Source organism: Egretta garzetta, unplaced genomic scaffold (assembly GCF_000687185.1).
Source record: "Egretta garzetta isolate BGI_Z169 unplaced genomic scaffold, ASM68718v1 scaffold72, whole genome shotgun sequence".
NCBI lineage: Eukaryota > Metazoa > Chordata > Aves > Pelecaniformes > Ardeidae > Egretta > Egretta garzetta.
Genome location: NW_009259032.1, coordinates 1189857 through 1216498, shown reverse-complemented (window position 1 = coordinate 1216498; position 26642 = coordinate 1189857). Strand labels below are relative to the sequence as shown.

Here is a 26642-nt window from a genome sequence, read left to right as displayed (position 1 = left end):
TTTCCATGGTCACACCCATCTTTTTCTTGATCATGTCTGTACTAGTAGTGTATGGCTCCAACATTTTCTGCTTGATGACTCAGAACTGTAACTATTTAAAAAGACATGAAAATTTACCAAAAAGCTGTTCTCTCAAACAATTTCTGACCTTCCAAGTCTGATCTCAGGTGACTGTAGGACAACCACTGATTTTAAAGGGGGGAAAAAAAAGAGCATGTAAAGATGTCCATACCCAACTCAAGATTCTAATGCAAACATATGTCAGTTCTTCAGGGCACAGACTGTCATTCATTACCGTACCTAGCACAAACTGGGTCAAACTGGCTGCAGCCTCTGGGCACTGCATTAAATAATGAGTAATACCTGCTTTAGAGTGTCTGACCTTAGAGCTGCTGTTCGTTAGGGCATTGAATGAAATATCCTAATGATACTCAATCGAAAGCTCATATCCTTCAATTCATTAAGGTCTTCTGCTTTTTATACTTGCTGCAATTTATATGTATGTTTAGCCAAGCCCATGGCTCTCTCATTCTAATGAAAAGCAGCAAACAGCACAAAATGAAGACTTAAGTTAGCTCAGGATTTTTGCTGACTGCAGAGAAGTTAGTGGTTAAGCTGAACTGCAAGTACAAAAAAAAAAAAAGTATCCACGTTTGTGAGAAGGTAACAATCATGCATGACTTCCAAGAAAAAGAAAAAAAAAATAATCTTATAAAGCAATTTAAAATTGGAACAGCAGACCCATCCTACCCTCATGACCGGCACTTACGGCAGGGTCTTTAGTGCAGCAAGAGAATGGCACCCCACAGCGCTCTCTACTTGCGTTGGAATCTGTGCAATTGAAGTAAATATTAAGGTTCCAGTCATCAGCTCCAAAAGCCCCACAGCACTGCCACTAGAACAAAGAAGAGAAAGCTTCTTGACTTTCAGAACAAACAAATCTCAGCATCAGTAACAGACATTGTCACTGCCAGTTTTCCTCTAGCTTTCAAAACAAAATCTGAGATTCCCTCTGGTTTCATTGAAGCTGCTTGTTCTTATTTTGGGTTTTGGTTTTTTTTCTTAAAAAAAAAAGACCATTCCAAACCTGGAAGTTGTTGGAATATTATCATGTGATTAAAGTTATGTTCACACCCTGCAACGTTGCTCTCTGGAGAGAAACCCATGGAGTGAGCTGATAAGCCTACACAACACCACAGAGTTGCACAGGCCTACCAGCTCGGGCCCCAGGGATAGTAGAGCCAGGAGTGTGATATTCTGTCCAGTCTAATGTGCCCTGGGTTCTCAGCAAAACTAATCAGCTCCGAGGGCTACACTGGTAAAGCTACTCCTTTTGCCAGTTTGGGGGAATCTTTGCCTGGCTGTACATCAGACAGCATGAACACATTGTTTCCCGAGCATCACACGTTGCACAAATAACATCTTTACTAAAGGCAGGCAGAATCCTTCAAAAGGTAAATATGCCAAATGGTAGGCTTAGTCTCAGGCACAACATGCTGAACACACAAGGAATTGGTAGAACTTGCTGAACATAAAAAGAATGGACTAGAGATCAGTGGAGCACTGATTGTTACAGCATTTAAGGAGCTAGCCCAATGAACCCATCCATGTCAACTTAAAAAAAAAAAAGTAATTTAAAACAACCCAAGCAAACCACATTTTTAAAAATGTTGGAATGGCAATTCTCTCTTTCTAGATGTAGCACAGTCCACTCTGCAATATCTGAACATGTTGCCTTCAAGCATTATGTCCACTAGCTGAAAAAGCAGCTTGCTCTCCAGACTCATGCTGTCCCTGACTTACCTGCTAAGAGTGCTAATCCGGTTAGGAGAGCAAGTTTTATCTAGTGCCTGCAAAATTGGACTGTAGCCTTTGGGATGCATACAAGTAGACCACTGCTTTCAGACTGTGGTGACCTCTGACCTTCTCCCAAATGGACAAGATTCAAACCAGTGCAAGGATTCACATCCTGCTACTCACTTGTCATTTTTTCCCTCAAGGCACATAGAAGCAAATCAAACACTGAATGAAATTATTTTAATTGCTGAATGTACAAAAATTAGTAAGCATGATTTCAACCAACACTTAACCATGTTAGCTACAGAGGGCTGAATTCAAAGAGGAGTTCATCAACACAGGCCAGAATTGAGTACGGGCAAAATAACTGGTGTGCAGAAGTCAGTGCAAGACTCCTTTAAGCACAGTGATAAATTACAAAGCTTAACCCACACAAGTGTGGGCATCTCTGGTTTCACCCTTCCCTCCCAAGTGCAGATGTAGTGTCATTTAGAGATTTCCTATGAGAACTTCAAGAGTTGCCCACTTCATTAGGCTGACTGCATTAAGTCTACTTAAAAAGAAGTAACATTGTAGCTTCACTCAGACCAGCCACACATCTCTGCTACTCTGCAGTGTGGTGTAGCACCTCTAACATTGCTAACACTACACCAACATTCATCTCAGAACCAGATTAAGCTTAGAAAAGGATTTATTTTTTTTTTGAACAGACATGATAGCTCCTACAATAAAATATTTTGTACACCCCTCCCCCCAAGAACCCTAAAATATCTTCATACAAATGTGGAATATGTTCCAAAAAACTGAACACAACAAGACACTGTGATTAACTGGTAGATTTGACACATGGTCTCTCAATCTTCAAGAATAGATCACCCCAACTCTCCACCTTGTTTTGCTCAGTCATACATGAGCGAATAAGCCACTTCTCACAGGTGCTGTGTGTTTGCAGAAGTTCTGTCAAGGGAAAAATACATATATATATCTATTCAAAAGTATTATACGCCAGAATATTTGTTGTTCCTGAAGAAAATAAGCAGATGGGAAGTAAAAAAACAGAGTAGGTATTTCTTTAAAGCAAGATTTAAAAAAAAAAAAAAAAAAAAAAAAGTCCAACTTACATATTCCTGTGTGAAGTCTATGAGGTTTTGCAAATCAATGTCATCTCGGTATGCTCGGATGTTGTTGTTTATAAAGAAATACAGCTGGTCCTTTATCCAGTCTTTGAAAACAAATGCTAGAACACCAGCAGTGAGCTCCAAGAAGAAAATAATTCCAAGAAACACAGAAAACTATGAAGAAAAAGAAAAAGGTTAAAATTATTTTGCTTTATGACCTAAACCTTATTTTTCACAATTATGTCCAGTGTTAGGGCTTTATCTGTTGCAGTGCAAGTTCAAGCTCTTCCAGCACACAGGGAATTTTAAATTAAAAATACACCATTTTTACTTAGAGCTGTAGTATAGGAATCTGAATTCTATTCTAACAAACAATAAATATGCCAGCAAAGTCAAACTTTGGACATTTCACTGGGGTTTTCAGAGAGGTATGAGAGAACTCACTGTAAATTTCAACAGAGATAGCTACTCACCACCTGCAGGGCCCTCTGAAAACTCTTCTTAAATTTCTGTGTAGGTACTTACATCTTCAAAGGCATAAACAACCAATAGTGCCAGTGAAATGCCTTTTATGTGAATTTTTCTTTAGACACCCTCATTGGTAAAGCTTTGCCTAAGCGGACAAAGCAAAAATTGGTAACAGCAGAAATTAATTAATGACTAAGTCAGAGCAGAATGTCTATGGAATGACTCACATCCACATTAAAACCAAATGAGGCTGCTATGATTAATGCAAATGCAATGGATGCCAAAGGCATTACTAATGATCTGCCACTTTCTCTAAGCATCTCCACTGAGTCTACACTGTTTTAAAACACACAGGGGTCCTCATATACTGGAAGTCCATCCCTTTTGCAACTGCGCCTTTGAGTTTCATTTTAATATGCTCTCTGTGTTTGTTCAGATGCATTTTTAATTTCTCCTGCAGCTGCTGTTAGGAAGCTATTTCTGGTACAGCAGATGGGTTCATTTCAGGCAAGCTAAGAGAAACAAGGAAGAGGAGAAGAAAAAGGTGTTACAATAGCTACCCCACCCCACCCCTTTTTTTTTTTTTTTTTTTTTTTTAGGCAAGACAAGAGCAAGCTAGAACTATCCCAAGCTACTTCATAAATGCCTAAAAAACTGTACCTTTCAACTGCCTCCTCCCCTTATACAACGTGTCTGTGGGAGCCAAATATGTCACTTGAAGGCAGTTGTTTCACTGGAAGCCTTTTCACATATATATTAACTGTTAGTGTTACGAAGACACAGCTAATACCTAGGCTTTGCCCACCTCCAGAAGTTGGGGTGGTGGAGGAAAGAATCTTGAATTTTTATTACAAATCTTAAAATTTTCTTAAATTTATCTAAAATGGAACATGATACTGTTATCCTTATCTTCAAAGCTCACAGAAGGAGGGCCTTCAAAAAACAGAACCAGGCTACTTAGCTACAGGAGCTTTGAATACTGAGGTGTGTTTGTATACCAGCAGCTCCTTCCCCAACCAACAGTCCAGCCCAGAGTTCAAGACTACAACTTTTGTTTTGCTTTACCTATCCTGGGCACATTCTCCTCTCTTTCTGCCTCTCAGGCCCCAGCACTGACAGTAAGCAACGAAGCCTTTTCAAATTAGCTAAATGGTACAGAACGGAGGATATCAGCGAGCAACCCCTCGTAACAGTCCTATCTCCTCTGAACCATGAAGGGAGGGGCACTTGCACAGCAGAAATCACATGGGTCACATTCAGTGGTGTATCTACATTCCTCATACTTCATAGGCATCTTATGGACTCAAAGTTCAACATGCAGACTCTTAGCAGAAATTTCTCTCTTTTCGTGACAGGAAAGCAAAATGTTAGGCTATATCCATATGAAAAGCAGTAGTTCCATGTTATGATTCTTACCATCAATAGTTTCAAACCTCAAAAAACCCAAAACAGTAAGCACCAGAGACTGAAGATCTGTAAAGCGTGAACAGTTAAGCAAAAGCGATTCACAGAACAGTGCTCTCACATCAGATAACACCTTCTGCTCCCCAAGACGTTTTTAAATCTTTACACAGTTAAGCAGGAGCTTAAGCAAGAACAGAGAACACGATTTAATGCTATGTAACCCGTGAATGCCACAGTTGCAAAGGCTACTCACAAATTTGAGAAGAAAGGTGTTTTCTCTCAAAGCTCCAATGCATCCTGCAAATCCCAAAATGAACATAACTCCTCCTACCACTAGGAAGAGCCAAACTGGATCAAAGCCTCCCAGGTCGGTGATGGAGGAAATATTGGACAGCACTCCCTGGGAAAAAAAACAACACCAAGGGATAACAGGTATGTTCAGCTTTCAGTTGTACAAATTCTGCTTGCATTTTTTTTTTTCTTAAAGGTAGAAGACTACAGCAAATATATGCTCTGCAGTACATCAAGAAAACATAATTAAGCAAATCTTTGCATTCAAAAAGAGATAAAAAGGGCACTTATGTACAGTATTTCTGAATCAACATGTGGAATGAACAACAAAATGTGCTTCCAGAGTCCTCTGCGAGAAACCACAGCTTCTGTAGCTATGAGAATTAGTCTGCCAGAAAGTCAGAACAGATACTTGAACAGAACTTAACACAATCCTATTACCCATGCTGAGATACATTTTAGGTATCATATACATTGTTTATGTAAGCACACAGTTACACGGTCAATCGCAGGAACACCACCTTGAGTTTAGCATTTATGCTCAGCATTTACAACAATTGACAGAAAATAGAAGCGAGCTCCTCCTAGGTTGCAGCATCTCGCAACAACAAATTTAGAACCAAATTTTGACAAACTAGATACCTGGCCAATTCAACTTCAGGCACCTACAGTGCCAAAAACTCATTATATAAATGAAGTACGGCTACTGACTAATCAGCAAGAAAATTTTGAAAATAATGTTAAGTCTCTCAGTAGGACATAAGGCAGTTTAAGGACTTGTCTTGGGAGATGGTTAGCACTAACTTAGGTTAGACTTATCATATGGTAAACCACATATGCTGTGTTTTAGATATGACAGTCAGCACAGTCTGCTTGCAATGCCATTGCCCCCTCAGAAGCAGAGCTTGGGTTGTGACGCCAGTAATCCTGAGGAACTATTTTATTTCTTTGAACACATTTTAACTAGAGTTTGGCTGATGTTGAACAGATGGGTCATATCAAGAAGCAAGTACAAAGTCTTCCTTATTCCAGTGAGTTTGCACAGGAACAGTTACAGTTTCCTAAACCCTTTTGGCAGCAAAAAGGCTGAAGTATCACTATTTCTTCATTCACCTCTCTAGTGCTGTAGGTCAATGCAAAGTATACTGTGCTGTAGCAGACATTTCTCCATGGGTTTCTCAAAGAAGTCTGAACCCAGGCTGAGTGTTTTGGACTACTGCTTTCCCCACTAACTCTGAATGAAGCTGTGGCTTGAAAAGCAACAGTATAGACAGGTAAAGGTCTATACTGTTGCTTTTCAAGCCACAGCTCCCTATGTGCAGAATTATTAAGTTCTTCATTCTTTTCCTTGTTTCTATCTCCTTTGCTCCTTTGAAATAGTCCCAAACCAGCAATAATTCTGAAGGAAATTATCATAACTTCATTTCCAAAAGAGGCTAGTAACATTGCTAACAGATGACTGTTCACAACTGTGGCTTTAGACCTGTGATTTTTTAATTTTTTTTTTTTTAAATATACTCAGTTTGGACCACCCAGAATGTATAAATAGCCATATAACCAACATCTCTAATACAGTACTGCACATAGTCTGCAACCACTTCCACAGTTTCCCAAGGAAAACTGACACTGAGCGAGTAGTAAATGAAGACAGTACTCAAAGCTTTTTAATTCTGCAGACACCAATAGACTGGATAAAATACACACATGTGAATTTCTCCAATACACACAGCAAGGAGCCTTGGAAAAGGCCAGCATGCTAAAAGCAAAAGAAAAACCTAACTGCAACCCGATCCTAAAGCACGAACAATACACCAACAGCATGAATGACTCTCTCAAAACGGATTCCTCTCCTTCCTACTACAGAAGGCTATTGCCTGACAGAGAGGCATTAAAAAAATACATTTTAAAAAAAAAAAAAAATCACATTCATCACTTTCCTCCTACATTACACATAGTACTAGTCTTATTGTCATTCATTAAAAAGACAAAAATAGGCGTCAGGCATGATATAACAACGCTGCTCAGAGCCAGTATTGCTATCAAAGCAGACCAGTTGGCACATCCCTTTTGCTAACTAACTAGTGATGAGATGGTACAAGCCAGGCTGAAATGAACACTTATCCTGACAAAAGTCACTCATCTAATCTCTGGTCCCCTCCAGGCTCCAAATGCTCAGGGTTGCTAAGATCTGACATGTACTGAAATAGAACAACACAAGCTTTATCTGCCATTGTTTGCTGTCCTTGGAAAGCACTTTTATGTGCCTCTTTTGCTAGTCCACATATGACAATCATAAGCCTGGCTTGGATAAACCCCAAATAACACATCCTGACAGCGCAAAGCACATACTGTGTAATTCTCTGCTTCCTGCATATGAATCCCAAGTTATCAGTATTCTGGAGAGATATCTCAGGATATACAATCTTCAGAGAGGCTTTGGCAATAAAACAATAGCTAGCAATGCTCTGTGGTGACAGCTACAGATGCACAGAGGTAGTCTGATAGAAGATTGCTACTTACTGCTGAAATACAGTTTTCCAGTCTTGTTTTTTTCTGGACACTAACATAGAAGCTCTCTGAAGAGACAGTGGTGCAATACTTTAAAGAAAAGCATATTTTGCTTCAAGCAGCAGGGCAATAACCGAGGAATATTATCTCACTTTATACCATTAAGAACAACTAAATGTATAGTCCTATAATAGGCACGTACTTTTCCTATCCACTGCAAGTTTCTATAATGCCCACTACCACAGTATTCAGTATTTTTTGACTGTCGTGGCTACTTCTGGGGAAAGTTTGGCAGAGATGTACAAACACCTAGTAGTGAACAATTCTGTCTTCATCCCATCTTTAGCCAAAAGCAGAAGGAAACATTTCCAGAGGTACCTGAGCAGAGGATCAGGAATCTCATATTCTAACACTGAGTCCTCCAGTGACACACTCTGAATCGTCAGGCTGACCAGTCAGCTGGACTATATGGTGGCTGTTTGTCGACTGATCTCTTGCCTCAATGCAAGACCTAAACAAGCCACCTGTAAATCCTTTAAAGTCAGGTCTTCTACAATTGCAAAGTATTTTTCTAAGCAACGCTACTGCAGTAGTCCAGTCCAACCTTTACTGTTAGTTGCAAGTACTACTGATGCTTTAGCATCTGAAAGGAGGAAATACTTTTTTTTTTTTCCTAAACCCACATTCTCATTTTGGAAGTACAGTTATTTTTCTGGGGTACACACACATCATTTTCTTGGTAGTTTAGGCATGTGCGTAATCTTTATTTGGCAGTAAACACTTTGTTTGTGCAAAGCTACATACTCTAAAACTTTCTTCACATGATGGCATCAATCCAGGACTCTTCTGTAGTCCCACAAGGAGAGCCGGTCGGACACGTTCCCTGGCTGATCTCCAGCTCATCTGTTTGCTCTGTTACCCCACTCTCAATTGCTTGCTGTACATTACAGTGCCTGCATTATTACTTAAGCTTTTAATCCACCATGAGTCGAAATTTGTTTGGGGTAGTGAAGCAACAAAAGCATCATCCATAACTGAACTAAAATCAATAATGGTGAAGTTATGAAAGAAAGAAGTTTCTTTATTTGTTAAATGTACTTCAATCACTAGGATACAATGATGTAGGCATGAAATAGGGAAGACTGACCTCATATTCCTACCCCACCCCAAACTCAGGCAAGGAAGTCAAGTGAAACAGTATGACCTGCTCTTTTCTCCAACAAAAGAGTGGGGGGAAAAGGCACTGGTGGTGCCTTCCACCAAGAAACATGAGACAACCAAGCCAGGCCCACCAGAAGCTCCTACAGAACTGGAGTCTTCTCCTTATGGTATGTCAGCACAGGCAGAAAAACAGTCTATGAGAGATGCCTGAATCCAGCGACAGATCCTCTGTTGTCATGCCATTTTTTTCCCCATGGCCAGAGCCCTCCACCCTACAAGCTGGATCTCATGCATAACTCAAGGGAGAACAAGGCAAACGAAAAAGTGCTGATCTTGAAGGCAGTAACTCAAGAAAGCCCCTGTTGATATTATAGCAGCACAATTGTTTGCCTTTATCCCGTCAATAAAAATAAGGAAGCAACAGTCACTTAGAAAAGCAATAAGGGTCTCCATCTTGTACTCTTTAAGATCATCGGGACAATTTGTACTACTGTCCAGTAATGAAAATTTAAGGCATCCTGTGTCAGAGACAACTTGGAGAATCATCATCCTGGGAACAAAGAGGTGATAAATTTGGCCCACGGGAGTGCACGTAAAGGAACAGGACTCAACACAACAGTCCCCATGACAAACATCCCAGAGGGCCATTAAAATAAAAAAAGAAAAGAAACCAACACCAGTAGGATGGGAGAAATCAGCTATTTTTCTTTCCATTTTCTCCAAGATGGGAAAAAAAACCTTCCCTGCTGCAGAATCCCATTACTATGGGGACAAAAAAGCAGATGCTCAGAAAAAGATTCAGTAATACTAGATCTTCTAAAACATTTCTTCTTTGCAAACAGAGGATTAGCATTTCCACAAGCTCATCTGCAGGACTTGGAATCACTGGCGAACACGAACACATGGGGGTGATAGGAAATAAAAGTATTTCCAAATGCATGATTTTAAAATGGAGAAACGTCTCTCTACTTTGTTAGTCATAAAATCCATGCAGTTTCTCCATGCTGTGCATCTGAATAAGCATGGGGAACAGAACAATAGTCTTTGAAACGTGCCAAATTAATTCCACTCAAGAATTTTGTCTCTGCAAGCTAGAAACTAGGTGGGGGATGTTTACAGATCTTATTTCCTTGATTTTTGTTGGTTTTGCATTTCCCACAGCAAACAGTAATAGCAGCAGAACTTTATTTTTCAAGTTTCTGGTGAAGAAGAACTAGTTTAGCTTTCTTGTCATGACAAAGCAGAGTTCAATAGGTGAATAACTGGCATAAGTACATCCAAGATACAAATGTCTACATTTTTCAGGATTAATGGTTACAAGGTGTTGGAACACTAGTAAAATGATTCAAAAGCCTGCTTAGATAATCCATCTTTATGCACTGAAATTTTAATTATATTTAATAGCGAATGTTAGTATCCCTCTCTTCTCCCCAGTCCTGTAAAATCTACACACGCAGTCCTTGCTTAGAAGCAAGATAAATGCTTTGGGTATCCTTCAGCCCACAAGGATCCACAGGATAATGCACACAGTTTCCTTGTTGGCAATTGTTGTTAAGAGAACCATGTGATAAACATGTATGCACAACAACTATGGAGTGACTAGCACATCACTCCCTCTTGATGTCTGCCACTCACTGGGACAGTAAAAGAAGCGACAGACCTGGTCTGACAAATTGTGATTGTTTCTACGTAGGGAGTATAGCCCATCCCAGAACACCAAAGCAGGCCTAAATCACCCTATATCAACGCGTAAAAGTCTAGCTTACAACTTGAGATCCAGTTTTAGAGCTCCTGCTTGCCAAGAATACTATGCTGGCCCACAGAGGTACCATACTGATACTGCAGACTACACACAACTTGACTTCTGAGCTGGAGTGTCTTCCAGTTAAGCTGACTTAACAAGGAAAGCCTAGAAACTGAACTTACACACATAATCAACCTCTTCCACTTCTCCCTCTTCATTTCAGTCAACCTTATACATGAACTAAGTCTAACTGACAAATTTTGCAAGGATCTCCTGATTTTTTTCCTCCCACTTTAGTATTTCTACCTTTGCTACCTCCTACTTAATGTATACCCCAAAACCAAAGTGCTTTCCTTCTAAAAATTCCCTCTTTATGGACAGTCTATACGGTCTCAGAAGACATAACAGCAATTCATCACTTACTTCTCACTTCTCTTAAATATAAATCTCCTGCAGGTAGTGACAGAACCAAGAAGCTTATTTTCCCAGGTACCTACTGGCATCATACCATGAACACTCCCAATAAGCCTTAAGACCACATTATCCAATATATATAACCAAGAAGGGAAATAGGTATTTTGTACAAGTCTAGTTTATTTTTAAGCAAACAGAAGAAGTGACTTGAAGTGTTTCAAAGCCAGCAAAACAAACATTTTTCTCCTGCTGCTGAGCAAAGGTAGTATAAGTTGCTTGGGCTTAGTACAGACACTTTCTATGTTAACAATGTTCACGTCACTGTTGGTAGGGGTGGGGGTGGAAATCAGCTGCCATGGATAAAATTTTTATGGTACAAGCCCAAGTCTAGCGTGCCTGAAAACACTGCGAGATTGTGAGCTATATCATGCATCCATGTATAGACAGCTTTATTCGTCCTCCGAGTTTATTGCCCCCACCCCACCCCCCAGCTCTCTTTCAGGTTCATGACTCAGAATGCTAATTGCTCAGTTTTTGTTTAGGGCTGGCTGACTGGCTGTCAAGCCAATTCTATTGCCTATTTGACAAACGAGCTCTTTTGCCTCCCTGCAAAGGCTGTAAGGAAGGTCACGAGACTGTATAGTGTGCTTTTTTTCCTTCTTTACAACAAAGTTTAAAGGGAAGAATTAAAGCCAACCTAGCAAAAAAGAGAAACTGGCCACCAAACCCACAAATCTACCCCAAACTGTTTTTAGCCGGCAGCAAGCAGGACTCCTGTAAAATGGGGATTAATTCTTTACATCCTGCATTTTTAATGTGGCCTGGCACACTGTCTTTTTACCTTAAAATGATTCTATATATACAAGTTGATGGCTGGGTTATAAAACAACACAGCTGGATATAAAGCCACACAATTCAAGATAGAAGTAAATCAAAATCCTTCCCACCATCAAATCAGTTTACAGTAGAACAGTCCTTCTGAAGACCCAATCCTGCAAAAAAACTTAGAATTTATATTTATGCATTATACAATAGCAGCACCAAGTTTAACTCTGCTAAAGACTTAGTTCATTGGGACAGTGGCAGTCTTCACAGAATGGTTGAGGTTGGAAAGAACCTCTGGAGGTCATCTGGTCACCTAGACCTGGCTGTCTAGGACCATGTCCAGACTGCTTTTGAATATCTCCAAAGAAGGACACTCTACATCATCTCTGGGCAAACTGTGCCAGTGCTTGGTCACCCTCACAGAAAAGAAAAAAAAGAAGGAAAAAAAAAAAAAGATTTCCTGATGTTCAGAGGGAACTTCCTGTGTTTCAGTTTGCGTCTATTGTCTCTATTACTGGGCACCACTGGAAACAGCCTGGCTCCATCCTTTTTGCACTCTCCCTTCAGGTATTTATATACATTAAGATTCCCCCAAGCCTGTTCTTCTCCAGGCTGAACAGTCATAGTTCCCTCAGCCCCTCCTTATAGTAGAGATGCTCCAGCCTGTTAATCATCTAGGCAGCCCTTTGCTGGGCTGTCCAGTACATCAGTGCGTCACTTATACTGGGGAACCCAGAACTGGCCCAGGCATGGCCTCATCAGTACTGCATAGAGGGGAAGAATCCACTCCCTCAACCTGCTGGCAACGCTCTTAATACTGCCCAGGACACTGTTAGCTGCCTTTGTCACAAGGGCACAGTACTGGCTCTTGTTCGACTTGGTGTACACCAGGACCCCCAGGTCCTTCTCTCCAAAGCTGCTTTGTTTTCTTACAGTATACTACTGCAACAGCCCGTAATGCCTGAGATATATCCCAGCTAGCCTCAGGAAAGAAGCAGCCTAGCTAGAGAAATGCCTTTCAGTTAAGTTACAGATCTCTCAAGTCTTAGGCTTCACTTACTTGGCCTTCGCCTCCAACTCCCCAGCTGCAGCAAGAACAACTCTGGGATGTAACTGATCTGCCCGCCACCACATTGCATGGGGCCTATGAGTATCTGGAACTTGATCTTGCTGACTGCAACTTCTGGCCATTGCCTGTCCTCTAGAAAGCTGAGAAGTCTCAAACTGGCTTGACACTAATTCATTTTTCCATAGTTCCTGCTACAAAAATCAAGTCTGTGCTCAAGAGCTCTGCAGTTCAGCTATACTTATACCACCTTTTGGTTGATACAACCATGAACTGAAACAGTCCACACTAAGCACCGCAGTACACAACAGTTACAAGAAGCTGGGGAGAGATGCTCTTTTCCAAGAAAAACCTGTGCTTTAAAGCAATAAACAGTATTTAATTTATTAATTTCTACAGAAAAACTACATATGGAGTCTGAGCTAATGCATATTAAACTGTTCTAGGTGATTTTATTTGCTTGTCTTAAAAACAACATGGCATTTTCTCTCACTTTCACAATCTGATTAAAAATGGTTTAAGGTAACTTGATAACAGATGTCCAAATCTCAAGTAAAACCATGAGCTTTGGCCTCTGGCTAGGAAGGGGGGGTCGGGTGGGGCTGGGAGGTGTGTGGGTGTGGGTGTGTGCTTTCCCATATAGAAAATGCGTAAAACCTAACAAACCACTATGTTGCCAGAACACCCTCTAGCTGTAGAACTGGTATATTTTAGGCTTCAAACACTAGACTATAGCTGTTTTCCCTTTACCTGCCTATTCATTCTAAAAGAGGAATCATTTGCATTACCTACTGAAACGATACAAACATGTTAAAATCTTTTCTAGAACGCCACTCAAAAATAAAGTTCTTCTCTGGAGCTTAGACAGAGGTATAAGCTCTGTGAGTATGCTCAGGGTATTAAATATAACATGGTTTTACATCTTTGCTGAATGAAAAAAAAAAAAAAAATCACAGCATCTCTTTCCAAGCCTAGTCAAGCCATCCAACATGAGTATCATATAGTATGTAAATATACATATATATGGGTGCATGCAGTGTGAGTTAATTAATATCCCATTACTATTTGTAATTATCTACATCCAAGGCACATGCACATAGAGCAATTAGAATCTAAGTTTACAACTTGCTTCTCAACCAGCAAAATTTGTCCTGAATTTTTAAGTGGCAAAACTCCAGCACTTCCAATGTGTTATTTGTTCTGCTGCAAGCACCAGTTATTATGCCTTAAGTGAACATCAATTTTTAACTTAGTCAGTGTTTTCCATTAAAAGAAGAAAAAAACATTACGTAACTGAATATCATAGCATGACTGTTATCAGCCAGGTTTTATTATTTTCAATCTTTTAAACAAAGAAGAAAAGGAAATTCTGGCTTTGATTTTAGCTGTTGCCTTTTAGCGAGCCAAACTCCTCATCCAGTAACCAAACACATACTGACTTGTTTTGGATATTGTATCTGGATATTTTTTCTTCCCAGATTCTGCAGCAAGCACACTAAAAATTAGGCTCTGGTTCACAAATGTTTTCTCTTTCCCCACCCCCTTTCTTCCCATTTCCAAGCTGATTTTACAGTCTTGCAACAGAGAGTGTTCCAGTGGACAGTTTTATTTGCACAAGAAAAAACAACAGTTATTCTGTCTCAGCTTTGGCTTGGGTTTGGGGGTTCATTTTGGTTTGGGTCTGTTGTTTGGGGTCTTTTTTTTTTGTTTGTTTTGTTTAAGAACAGCAATTAGCATGCTATGTTAAGGCAAAGCCAAGGAGGCCTATTTTCAGGAAGCTGCCCTCTGAGACACGTGGGCTCCCTCTCCCTTCCAGGGGACACATGCAGCAGTGACACACTGCCACTACTGCCTTCAGTAGAGTGTTCTACTATCTGAGCTGCAGTTTGAGCACACATGGATTGAAATGGTTATTTTATGTGCAAGTGTCAGCCATGATTTCTTGCCAAGGCATTCTTGGGAAAGATGCCAAGGATCTTCCTCTAGGTGAGCTGAGCCAAGGTTTTATTTGACAGAGAAGCTTGATTTTGTTTCACTAGAAACTGTGTGTGGACACATACAAATGTGGAGCATATTACTATTCTGGTATTTCATCAGAAAAAGAGAGAAAGAGGAAAAACCTGGAGCCTGGTTCTATGTTCCGACTTACCTTTTCATTCCATGCCCACAATCCAATCCCAAGAAATGCTATGCCAAGGAACTAAAGAGGAAAAAAAAATATATATCAGAGCAGGAACTATATAAATTTATGGATTTTTTTTTTTTCTAAACATACATATTGACTCATCCTCTCTGTTGGATAATCAATTTTATGTGGGGGCTTGCTGAGAGTTTTAAAATATGTAGTTGTTTATTTTACAGCTCAACCATTGTAACTGGAAAGATGTAGAACTTGCACAGCTCATTCAGGGATATTGCACATAGGAATAGTAGGTGCAATAAATGTCATTTTCTCAGTATCAAGCACATAAGGTCCTTTTTGAGTTTGTCAGCCTCAAAGCAAACTCCACAGTCAAGCAACATATTATTTTACTATTGTACTACCACCACCTGCACAAAACAATTGTCCTTGCAGCTCTCTCCCAGTGAGAGTAAGTGATTAAAAGAAAGTCCTAAATACACATACATTATCAGTTTCAGCAGTGTTGTCCACAGAAACACAGATAGCTGTTTAAATATAACCCATGATTTCTGGGGAAAAAAATAATAAAAATAACACTGTTCTAAAAGAGTAAGAATTTTTAAAAACCCTGAAGTCAATGTTTTATAACCTTTCTGATACTGAATGTTTCTGTATTTTGTAAAGGCAGTTACAGTCCCTTTCTTCTCCACGGGACTCAAAAGCACCAAACTCCAAAGACAACGGTTGTCTTTCCTCCATGACAGAAAAAGGAACAGCACCTATGATTTTGTTATATCCTTGTATTCTCCATTCCACTGAATAATTTAGAGTGCACTGTTTCCCTCCAAATGCTACAGGTTTCCACACAAAACCCACACTAAGGATCAGTCAAACAAGCAAAACAGGCAGAATAATGACTCTGTCTCCCAACATCACCACTGCATATTTGGCATGATACAGTACCAATTATGTAGAAAGTTTTAAAAAAAACATATAGTAGGTGTCTAAGCACATACCTAAATGTCCATCTGTCCAACTTTCATCTCTGTTTTTTAAAACCTAAGTGCTGGCTAAAAGGAAAACTATATTCACTCTAGTTTCAGGGCACGTAATGGAATGTTGCTCAACCATCAAACTCTGGTTTTCTTTCTGGTGCCTCCACACTGCAGTGTACAGATTTATTTTGGCGTACAGTATGCTTTCTCTTAAGATTTGTGTAAACAATTAAGTATCCTAATGATTTTTCTTTTGCAAAACAGGACAAAAGTGTTTTTCTGTTGAGAGTTGGGAAGGGGCACGAGTATCAACTTTAAAAGCTTTCCCAGAAGTGATTTCAACAGCTTCAAAGCAAGATTCCTTCTTCCTTATTCACACTTTTTTTTTTAAGTGGCAACTTTAGCTTTATACTACAAGAATATCTGTAAAGCATAACTCAATATCAAGTGGAGTATACTCACTGCAATACCCTGAAGTTTCCTAATGCCTCTCACATCTCTGACTTTCTCCTCCAAGTGTGTTTTGCCAGGTGACCAAAGGACCGTGCATACCACACGCAGCCAGCTCACCCAGAAGCCCATCTATACTAACTGCGAATGAAACTCTCCTTTTTGACTTGAAGAGTCATGACCATAAATTTAAACAATAGTACAAGCCAGTATTCTTCAAAGGGAACTGTTGCAGGCTTGGCTGTATTTTAATACAAGATAAATGGAATTTTTTCCTAGATGGAAAAACAGAACTGCTGGTCAAGAAAGTCTGTTACTTCAGCAGCCTTAATTGTCTACAAAGTACAAGAGATGGATTTGAGAATGTCAGTACAGCTTCCTGTGATACACTACGTGAGCCAAAGAAGGTCATCTTACCTGTATTGAGACTGCTTTTTTTCTATGATTATAAGGCTTGCCAGAAGAGTGTCTGCAAACCTCCTGACTGCAGTGATTATTTGAAACTTGAGATAAAGCTGTACAAGTTTCCAAATCACTTTCAGACAAATGAAGTTAAGTTCTTTTTTGCAGTAACAGGCTCCTTTCCTTTCTTACAGCCAAAGGCACCAAGGTTGAAGGAACAGGAGTGAGGGAAAAAAGCTGTCTTCTTATAAAAATCCATAAGCTGCATTTGGAAGCGGCAAATTGTTATTTTTAGAGAGGTACAAAACATTATGTTTTGCAAATAGCTTAATACGGTTTTGAACAGAATAAGCGTGGAAAACTAGAGTGAAAGAATTTTATCAGTGCATATGACTATAACATAACAGCCATACACATCAGCTGTAAGCCTGGCTCAGATCCACCAGCTTTATTAAATTTAATCCAGTCAAGTGTCCTGATCCTTCACCAGAAATTGAGACTTAAGGGTAAGATTACCTCACAGGTTGCAAAAGGTGACTTATAGTAGACTATTCAGGTCTCAAGCCAGGCCCGAACTCATCTCAATTTACGGATTGGGTAATGAGACTGTACTATACTAAGGTGAAGCACCTAAAAGACTGAGATTGACAGGCTTGCCAGAAGCTTGACAAAAAGAACCAGGAAACTGAGTTCTCAGAAGTTTTCAAGAGGATCAAAGAATTACATACTGCTCAGTCCTCTCCACATTGCAAAATGGAAATCTCTGTCCAGTTGCCTTTTGAGCAGCTGATGAAACAGGAACAGTGGACAAGGTCCGTTAGGAGAAAAAGGTTCAGGATGGAATCACGAACTCTTTATCACAGGATGCTGTGGAAATCAAAAGCTTAACAGCACTCAGAAAAAGAGATAAATAGATTAAAGGAGGATCCATAGCTATTGAAAAGTGATTTTGATACAGCTTCTGGCTCACGAATTTTTTATACTGTTGCTCACTGGGAAATTAAAATTGGGAAAAGATCACTGTATGCATGCTTTGTTGCTTAAATGCCTCTTTCCTTGGACAAACTCTACTTGCATTACTTGAGACAAAATACTGAGCTAGGCAGACCACCGACCTAACCCCCCACAATCACACCCTAGAAAGGCCCACCCTTGCCCAAACACAGCCTGCTATGGGGATGAAGCACACAGGAATGCTCTCAGTAATCCCCACTGGCAGAAGACAGATGTTCATGAGGAGACTTACACCTCTCACCAGGATTAACTCTGGATTTTCTTGACAATTATGAAAGAAACTCCTGCATAGCCTAAAGAAAGCTGAAAGTGCTTAGCAAAAATCCCTCTGTATTTTTGCTGTTCGAACCAGAAGTAAAACAGGACGCACATCCTGCTTATCTTGCAGCCCTTCTGCAAATGTCTCCAAGACGGTCTTTTTCTGCTTGCTTATAACCAGAAAGAAAATCTCTTCACATCTGAAGCATGTGGGAAGAGGGTGAGATGGCATACACATCATTTCAGTTAAGTCTGGAAAATTTCATTTGCATCCATTAAATTATTCCAATGAGTAATAAAAAGGTGGAAGTTTGCCTCATTATCTACAAAACACTCTACAGAGAAAACCAGTCTGAATTCTCCACAGACATCTAGCAAGACCATTTAGGCTGACTATAAATGGCCACCGGATCTGGGGCAGAGCTTGTAAAATCTTGATACTTTTCTTTTTTAAACAATAATTTGCAGGAGAATATTAAAACATTCCTCTGGAGTATTACAGCCTTACAAATAAACTTGCATAGCAGTACTTTCTCAGCCATACGTTTTTGTATTCACAAATATCAAACAAATGTGTTCAAATTTCTCTTCTATAAAAATTATACGTATTTTAGAGTAGAATGTGTAGCAATAGCTGTACTGGTGCCCTACTTGTGAAGTTCACATGCAGTTTTCAGAAGTGGATTGATGGATAAGTGTTTCAAGCTGCACATGTCTTATTCCCAGTCTCACCTGCATGGAGGAAAATTATTCTTTGTTGCTAGGGATGCAGCATCATACAGCACAGCATTTCATTTAAAGGGTGCTGGGATAAATACCAATGCAAATACTAGAAAAACTTTGAGAGAGAGAGGAGCTTAATTGTAGAGTGATCAGATATTACTTCACATACTGAATTTTTCACCTCAGCTGACATTCTTAAATAACTCAGCACCAGTTTTCAACCACAATAACGACAGCCACGGGCCAAGCTGTAAAACGTTGGTTAATGTGCCACATGCATAAACCAGACTAAGTCCATGTGTGGACACATTAAAGACTTGTCTGACAAGGAACTACAGTGCAGCCACCTAATTTCACCTTCACCACAACAATATAAGTGCCCTTGCAGAAGCATGTAAAAATTGTCAGGGTTCAGAAACAGAGTTTCCTTGCAGGACCTTTTGTTTGTTTTGTTGGTTTGGGGTTTTTTGTATTTAGGCAGTGTGAAAACCTCTCACCTGCCCTTGCTTTGAGCTGCCACAAGAACTCTGCCCACGGTGTTAGCAAGGAGATTATCAGGATTCCTATGGGCACTTTGGTGTTTCTTCTGTGGCAATATGCTGTAGGTTATTCACAGAGCGAGATTTCCTTCTGGGTTATTCAAACCGGCACAGCATGGGAACACAAGGTACAGTATTTTACTGACAAGCACAGCAGTGTTCAGGACAACATGAAGTGTAATATTTCACATCCTGAAATACAATCAGGAAAACACAGGACTTCTGAGCTTTGTACATATATAAAGCAGCACTGATGATTTCCTAACTGATTCCAAAACCCCAGATGAACAATTTTTCCCTAAGCACTTCCTCTGCAGCAGTCTGTGCTCAGACTCACTCAAAGATATTTCAAAGTCAGAATACTCACTGCTTTCTTTAAAGGATTTTGTTGTTGCTTTTGTTGCTTGTTTGGTTTTAAGTAGCCCTGACAGAGAAAGAGCACCAAACCAGAAATTAAAATGAAGTTTCACACAGTTTTCTTCTTCCCTTCATGCCACTGACGTGGACTCTGCTTTAAATGTCAGTTAGCATTCTTTCAAACAAAACAAATAGGACACCCTCACAACTCTCCAGCTTTCACCTGAACCAGTATCACAGGGAAAGAAGGCACCAGAAGTCTGCCCTGCTCTTTCTTCCACTCACCCCTGTTCCAATAACTTTTCCATTCTCAACACAAACTGTTATGGCATTTCATTTTCATGTGGCTAAACATACGTGGTGGCCGTGGGAAAGGCAAACTGCTCAAAGCATACATACATATTCACATATTTATGTTAATGCTTACAAAGAATGCATTCTCCTAAAGGCCATTTCTTGTCTGCCTTGAGACATTACCAGCAGGAAAACTCTGCATACTACAGTCAGTGAATGAAGATGCTGCGTAGGTGACTAATTACCATTTTGGTTCACAGCAACATTCAGATATAGACTGAATATAGACTAAAAGACGTCAAATCTATTTCCATTTTATGTGCAGCTTTTAAAAAACATTAAACTATATTTCACAGATAACTGTCTCGGTAATACCTTTTCCCTCCCGATACAAAATGCACACACATGGAAGAAAAAAGATCCCAGTTTCCACACATTTTCTTCAGCTGAATCAGAGACACAACTGGTTTTATAGAATCATCCAAAGTAGAAAAATAGACCAGAGAAGAGTGAGAAAAGCTGTCTGACCTATCTTGCAGGACTCTTAGCATGATGCTTTCTAATGAAAGATTAAGCACTTATGACCACAATTTTCAAAGCAAGGTACTGTGGCTGTCAATGTATCTTTCATTTTCACCACTACAGGGTTTTCTGTTTTGTTTAACAAGTAAACAAGATCGATATACTTCCTCCTCCCCTAAATACACAGTCAGTTGCCCTTATTTTCTTAGTGCCTTCTCCAGTTCTTTAACTGCAAAAGCAAGACATCTGCTTTCTGTTACTGTTGCTCTATGTATTTATTTTATTGCTTTCTGGTGGTGCAATTGTAAGCACTGCCAATCAGCTTGGAACAAGAGTCCCTGAAGACTGAACTCCCTCTCCTCTTGTCCACAGAAATTGATATACTGGAAAACAGAAAAAGGAGGATGAATTAGACCCTATTTCCCCTGCTCCAACCTTTGAACAACTCCCCTCAAGCTTAGATAAATTTAACTCTTTCCAAGTTCATATTGAGACTCTAAATTCAGGTCCTGCTCTCTAAAGAAAATACTTTATTTGGAGTGGATTTTTTTTTAAAGGACACAAACTTTTACGTAGCAGTCACTTTGTAAATTCTTCAGTAAAAGCTTTTGGGAGTTTGAAGTTTTTGTTTCTATGAGATCTAGCTAATTTCCTAAAACCAGTACCTTTTTCCCCATACAAAATTCAGAGACCTTTAAGAGAAACAGCCCACCACTACCACACAAAGATTTGAAAAGCCTACAGAGTGGAAGTAACATCATCACCATTCACTGTCACTTTAGTACAATTCATTGTCACTTTGTCACACTCATCTCGCACAGATCCTATCCCTTCTCTTCTACTCTCCTTTACACTCTCTACTGGTCTTTGTTTCACTACCCTCTCTTTCTCTGCTCTCCCTGAGCCCAAAAAACTAAGCAGGAAGACAGAGAAATTCTGCTGCACGCACCTCTCCATGGGTCTCTTCCCTACCTTCACTTCTGAACTACATTAAGTGTTCCGTGTCCCTCTACTTTTTCTATACAGCCTTGTTCTCTTCACCAATACCATTCCATCTCTAGCTCAGTTCTCTCCACTGCAGCTTCTCTGCCTGAAGTCACTTTCTATTTTTAAAACCATCCAAAAATTATATAAGTGTTGCTGTAGCGGTGTATGAAAACAGTATGGGCTTAACACTCATCCACAAGCAGCAGAAAAGTGCAAAATAAAAATAAGAGAACTGGAGGAAAAAAATAAAAAAAGGAAAAAAACAAACCTGAATTCCACATCCTACATCAATACACTAATCGTTTCTCTCAGCCAATTTGACAATGAAAATACCTAAATCTTCTCATTCTGGCCTGCAAGTAAGAAAAAGTATGAAGGCAAAGAAAGCATGTTCTGTTTCAAACTGGGGTGAAGCAAAGTGTCTGGAAGCAGTATTGCAACTGGGTCATTTTCCACATCTGTCTTGCTGCCCAGGGCTAGCAGCTTCCTGCCCCAGAAGACAGCAAGACCTCCTCTGGCTCTCCCCTTCCTGCCACTGTCCTGGATCTCATTTGTCCCAAACCGCTCTACATGAGCTTCAGGCTATTTAGGTGCAGCCCCACCATGACTCTTCTCCATATTCTTTTTCTGAAGGTACTGTTCAATTAAAAGCAGAAGTTTAAAAAAACAAAGTAAAAACACAGAAAAAACCCACAAAGCAGAGCAGACATGAAATTCTCATTATGAAACTGATACACAAACGCTCACTTAATTCAGCTACAAGCAGTGAAGTCGTAACATCTAATTCAGGCATTTGATACAGCAAACAGAAAGGATCTGAGCTAGTCTTTTTCCTTTGTAACAAATGGGCAATTACATTGCCTACACAATTGATTTAAGTAGCTGAGAACATAAAGAGTGCAGAGCCAGGAAAAACAAACAGGTAGGCTTGTCAACACAGCATGATACTCTGAATACTCAGCATTTCCTTTTTGGAAAGCAGTCTCAGCTCCTAGCTGTGCTCATAGTCTATGGAGAGAGAGTCCAAAAATCTTTTATCCCAGCTACACAACCTGCCACATCCCAGGCCATTTCAATAGACTACACTCAGAGATCCATTCTCTTCACTTTGCAGAGAAACAAACACACGTGGAGGATGAGGAAGGTATGAAAAGACTGAACCAGTCTGGACAGAGAGGCACACTAAATGAATTCCACCCAAATGTGGGCCAGTTCCATCCGTCTCTCCTTCTACTTAAGAACAAGCCACCAGCCCAGATGAGAGAGTTAATAACAGAGCAAACTATGAGCACACCCCCAACCTGCAAGTGCACACACAACTTTTCCCAGCAAATTCTGCAACAGCTTTATTGCCTCTTACCTTCCCCAAATGCTCATTCCTTGTTCTTTTTTAGGGGTCCCCCACATTAAGATGTTCAAAGTCATTTACAAAGAAACTGGTATCACACATATGAAGAAAACATAGTTTGAAAAGGTAGGAAGTGACTCACTGCAATTTAATAACGTGCCAGAAGCTGAGCTCAGGTATCCAAAATCCTAACGACCCCAATGCGATGCAACTGTACAACCTATCACACCTCTCCCCAGATCAAATCAGACTCAGAGCTATAAATTCTGTAATGGCAAATACACATATATATGGTATATGTTAATATATAAAACATATCAACTTCTAACAGTCATTGCACCAAGCACTGGGGGGATGGAGGGAAGAAGGGGACACAAGAGGGGCTTCTGGTAGGTTTATTAAGAGTTATCTGACAGCCTAGTAACTCTTCACTTTACAAAGATGCAGCCAAGAGCACACAGAGACCAGTACTACTTTTTAAACACAAACAAAAGCATGACTTCAAAAGTCATACCAGCTGTGTGCACGTGTGCCTGTGCATACCTTGGTTTTTCAGAGAGATGTGGGGAAAAGAAATAAAGCCAAAACACTAATTAGACAGATACCAAAATTATTTTCCAATACCCATGCACAATTACTATCACCAATCCAGATGCGCAAAGCCAAATTACAAGACACATGTTCTGTAAATACTGAACTAAATTCTTGTATCATTTTGCACCTTGTAGTCCTTGCAATAGATGGAAAAGTCCCTAAACACAGTAGTGTGTTCATCCACTGTCAACCCTCAACATTTCCTGTGTACTACACTAACTGCCCAGAACTAAAAAATTCAGATTATGCATTAAAAATGGTTCTGTGGACCTCTTAGTGCAGCTTCCAGAGGCACCAGAAGGTCTGTGGACCAGAGCTTTGAAAAATTCTGTTCCGGACAATAGGGTCATTCAGCCCTGCATTTTCTCTTGCAGTGCATTGCTTCTTACTAATTCTAGAAGCTACTGTATATGCCCCTGATGTAGACTACACAAGGTTACTCACAAGTTAAACCAAATTTTTACTGTCAAAATTAGCCAATGCTTTATTAGCTCTTTTACACTACAAGATATCTTTCTAATTTCCAGTAGAAGTAAAATTTGCAGGACTTGACATCAATTTGTCATTTTTGCAATAACACTACTTAGCAGCAGGCAAAACAACCAAAACAGTGATTTCAATTTCTTTTCAAACAAAAGTGACATGGAACAAACCAGAGGCAACAAATGGTCACAACACTATTTACCTGAAGGTTTTATTCCTAGGCAAAAGTTCCACAGTTTGGCAGCGGGGAAAAAGAAAAGCAGCTATAAAACAGCTGCTTGTCTAAATGAAACAGACTGCTGACCCTTTGTCTGGTTTCTAGACAGCATCAAAGCACCTCTATTATTTGTCATTCTCAAGAGAGGCATCGGGGGCTTGCCTGAACATGTAGGCAAAAAGCTCTTCACTTTCTGTAAAGGTGCCCCTTCACATCACAATTGCTTAATGTGATATGGCAGTCTGGAGAGGTTTTGCTGCCGACACCTTTGCTGGACTTGTGCTGGAGATATATACAATGCTACTGCTGCAATTTAATTTGAGGGCATTAAACTTGTTTTAAGAATAAATGCATTGAAGAAATAGATCTTTACTGTAAGATTTCCAGTTCACTATGACAGAGCCTCTTCTCCTCATATCATTTCAGCTTGACCAACAGCATGAGCACTATCACCTAGATCATATAAAATGCTCATTCGCTAAGTGCAAACTTTTATTCCCAATTTTATTGCCACTTTGAACTACATTATTTGCGTAAACTATAGCTCCTGATGCGTTCATTACCTTTGCCCACTATTACACTTCTCCAGTTTGCACAAACACTAATAGCTGATCCCTCCTGCCAACACATATCAGGAAAACAAGGACTAGAAAATTTCCTTGAGGGGCATGAAAATGTAGTTGTAGTACATACAGTTGGCTCCCTAAGAGAAAAGTTATAAAAAGCAAATGACGCTGCCTCACTAAGATCCTTCTGCTGCATAGCTGTGCTCTTGCAGTCAGTCAAGTCTTTGCCGACCACTCTTCTAGGATGAAGGAGGTGTTCTGGTATTACAAAGATGACTTGCAAGAAAGAGTGCACGAGCCAACCAGTTAATTTCATTTTCTCCCTTATCCATAAAAGCAGAGCAGCTGCTTTTAAGATCCCACCTTTTTACTGGCAGATAGTCCTTACCAAAGAGGTGAGTACCTCAAGACCATTTTTAAGAAAGCCTTAGAAACACTAGAATGATCTTCAAAATAAAGTCTTCATGTCACATCTCAATTTCCAAACAGGGTCCCAGATAAGAAAAAAAAACACACCAAACTCACACAAAAACAAAAAAACCCCACCCACAAACCAACAACAACCACCACCAAAAAAAAAAAAAAAAAAAAAAAAAAAAAAAAAAAAAAAAAAAAAAAAAAAAAAAAAAAAAAAAAAAAAAAAAAAGTAACAATCATGCACAGAGAACTTGATTTGGTTTGACTTTCTGCATTCACCCATCGTTTTAACTTGGTCCAGCAACTGCAACTCCTCCTAACGTAGGAGAAGTATTTTCTTACTTTCTGCTCAGCTGCAGAAGGGTTTCAAGGCACAAGGTATACGAGCAGCACAAAGCAGCCATTTAATCATAAAAACATGAATACTGTGTAAGTTTCCATGCCCAGCTGGACATTGTTATAAAAGAGAAGAAAAGAAAGTACTTCTTTTTTACTACTGAGTGCCTGCAGTAAAACTGATTTAAAGAACTTTAGCTGTTTTCCCACGGAACAGTCTCCCTACACAGAATCCTGAAAGGGACCTCTGCAATCCACAGGCTCTCAACTCCAGCCTTTCAGGCAAAACCCACTACACTTGGCTTGATCAACTGGAAGATAACATGTCTATGAAGAACTCTGCCTTTAAGAGTCCCACAAGATCTTGTTGGAACAGTATTGCTTTGGGCACATTACACAATAGCAATACGTTAGAGGGCACAAACTGAATAAAGCAGACCTCTGTCAGACCAAGGGGCTCAGAAAGCCTCCTGACCACCCCTGATAGCAGACTACTCATCACCAATAGTAAAGGCAAGGACAGAAGGAGATAAAGTAATGCATGCTCTAACAAACCTGTGATGGAAACAAAGGCAAAAGCACAAAAAAAGGAAATTTTCTCAACACAGCTTAAAAGGCTTCATCTTCTAAAGGAGTAACTCCACACTACACATAACAGTTTATTCTAATGATGCATTTATACAGCAAAGAAGGTGCATCTCAGCTGCTAACCAGAGATGCTTAATTCCTGCTAAAAACACCAACGTAAAGAAGGTACCCTGGTAGAGCAGGGGTACAAACTTGAGCCAAAGTGTAAAGGAGAAAGTGGGCAGCATCAAACTGGTAAACCAAGTTCAACACTTCACTCCCTGCACTGCAACTGAATCCAAGCTAGAAGAGAAAAACATTCTGTAGCATAAAAGAACAAGCATAACACTCCATAGGAAAAACAACTTATCTGAGAAACATTACTGAAGGTTTTGCCCTTTCTGAGGAACATTGCTTAAGTTTCACCCAAAGGCAATAGTGTCAGAGTTTCAGTTTCCAGCCACTAACTGTGACAAACACACAGACAACAGGAGAGGGGATAACTTGAAAGGCAATGGCATGCTTTCCCAGAGAAAGATTTGGAAAGGAAACCACTCTTAATATAGCTTCTCCAGCTTTCAGCTCTGCTTTTGCTTTAAGAGCACAAGTAAATTTGGAAGCCACTTCTAAACTCTCAAGAAGTAAATGAAAACAT

General features: G+C 39.8%; 1 protein-coding gene across 5 annotated transcripts in view; it reads right to left on the bottom strand.

Moving 5' to 3' along the window:
• TSPAN5 (tetraspanin 5) overlaps positions 1-26642 on the bottom strand; it is a 93241-nt gene that overhangs the window by 6990 nt on the left and 59609 nt on the right. For 4 of the 5 annotated variants that reach the window (XR_004841458.1, XM_035890341.1, XM_035890342.1 and 1 more), the window contains 4 exons: positions 14946-14996; positions 5041-5187; positions 2919-3089; positions 770-895 (listed from right to left, as the gene is read on the bottom strand). Coding sequence is in view for 4 of the 5 variants with exons in the window: in XM_035890341.1 (XP_035746234.1) it covers positions 770-895; positions 2919-3089; positions 5041-5187; positions 14946-14996 (495 nt within the window). In the remaining variant the exon portion in view is untranslated. The remainder of the gene's footprint in view (positions 1-769; positions 896-2918; positions 3090-5040; positions 5188-14945; positions 14997-26642) is intronic. The other variant, XM_035890344.1, reaches the window with a different exon arrangement.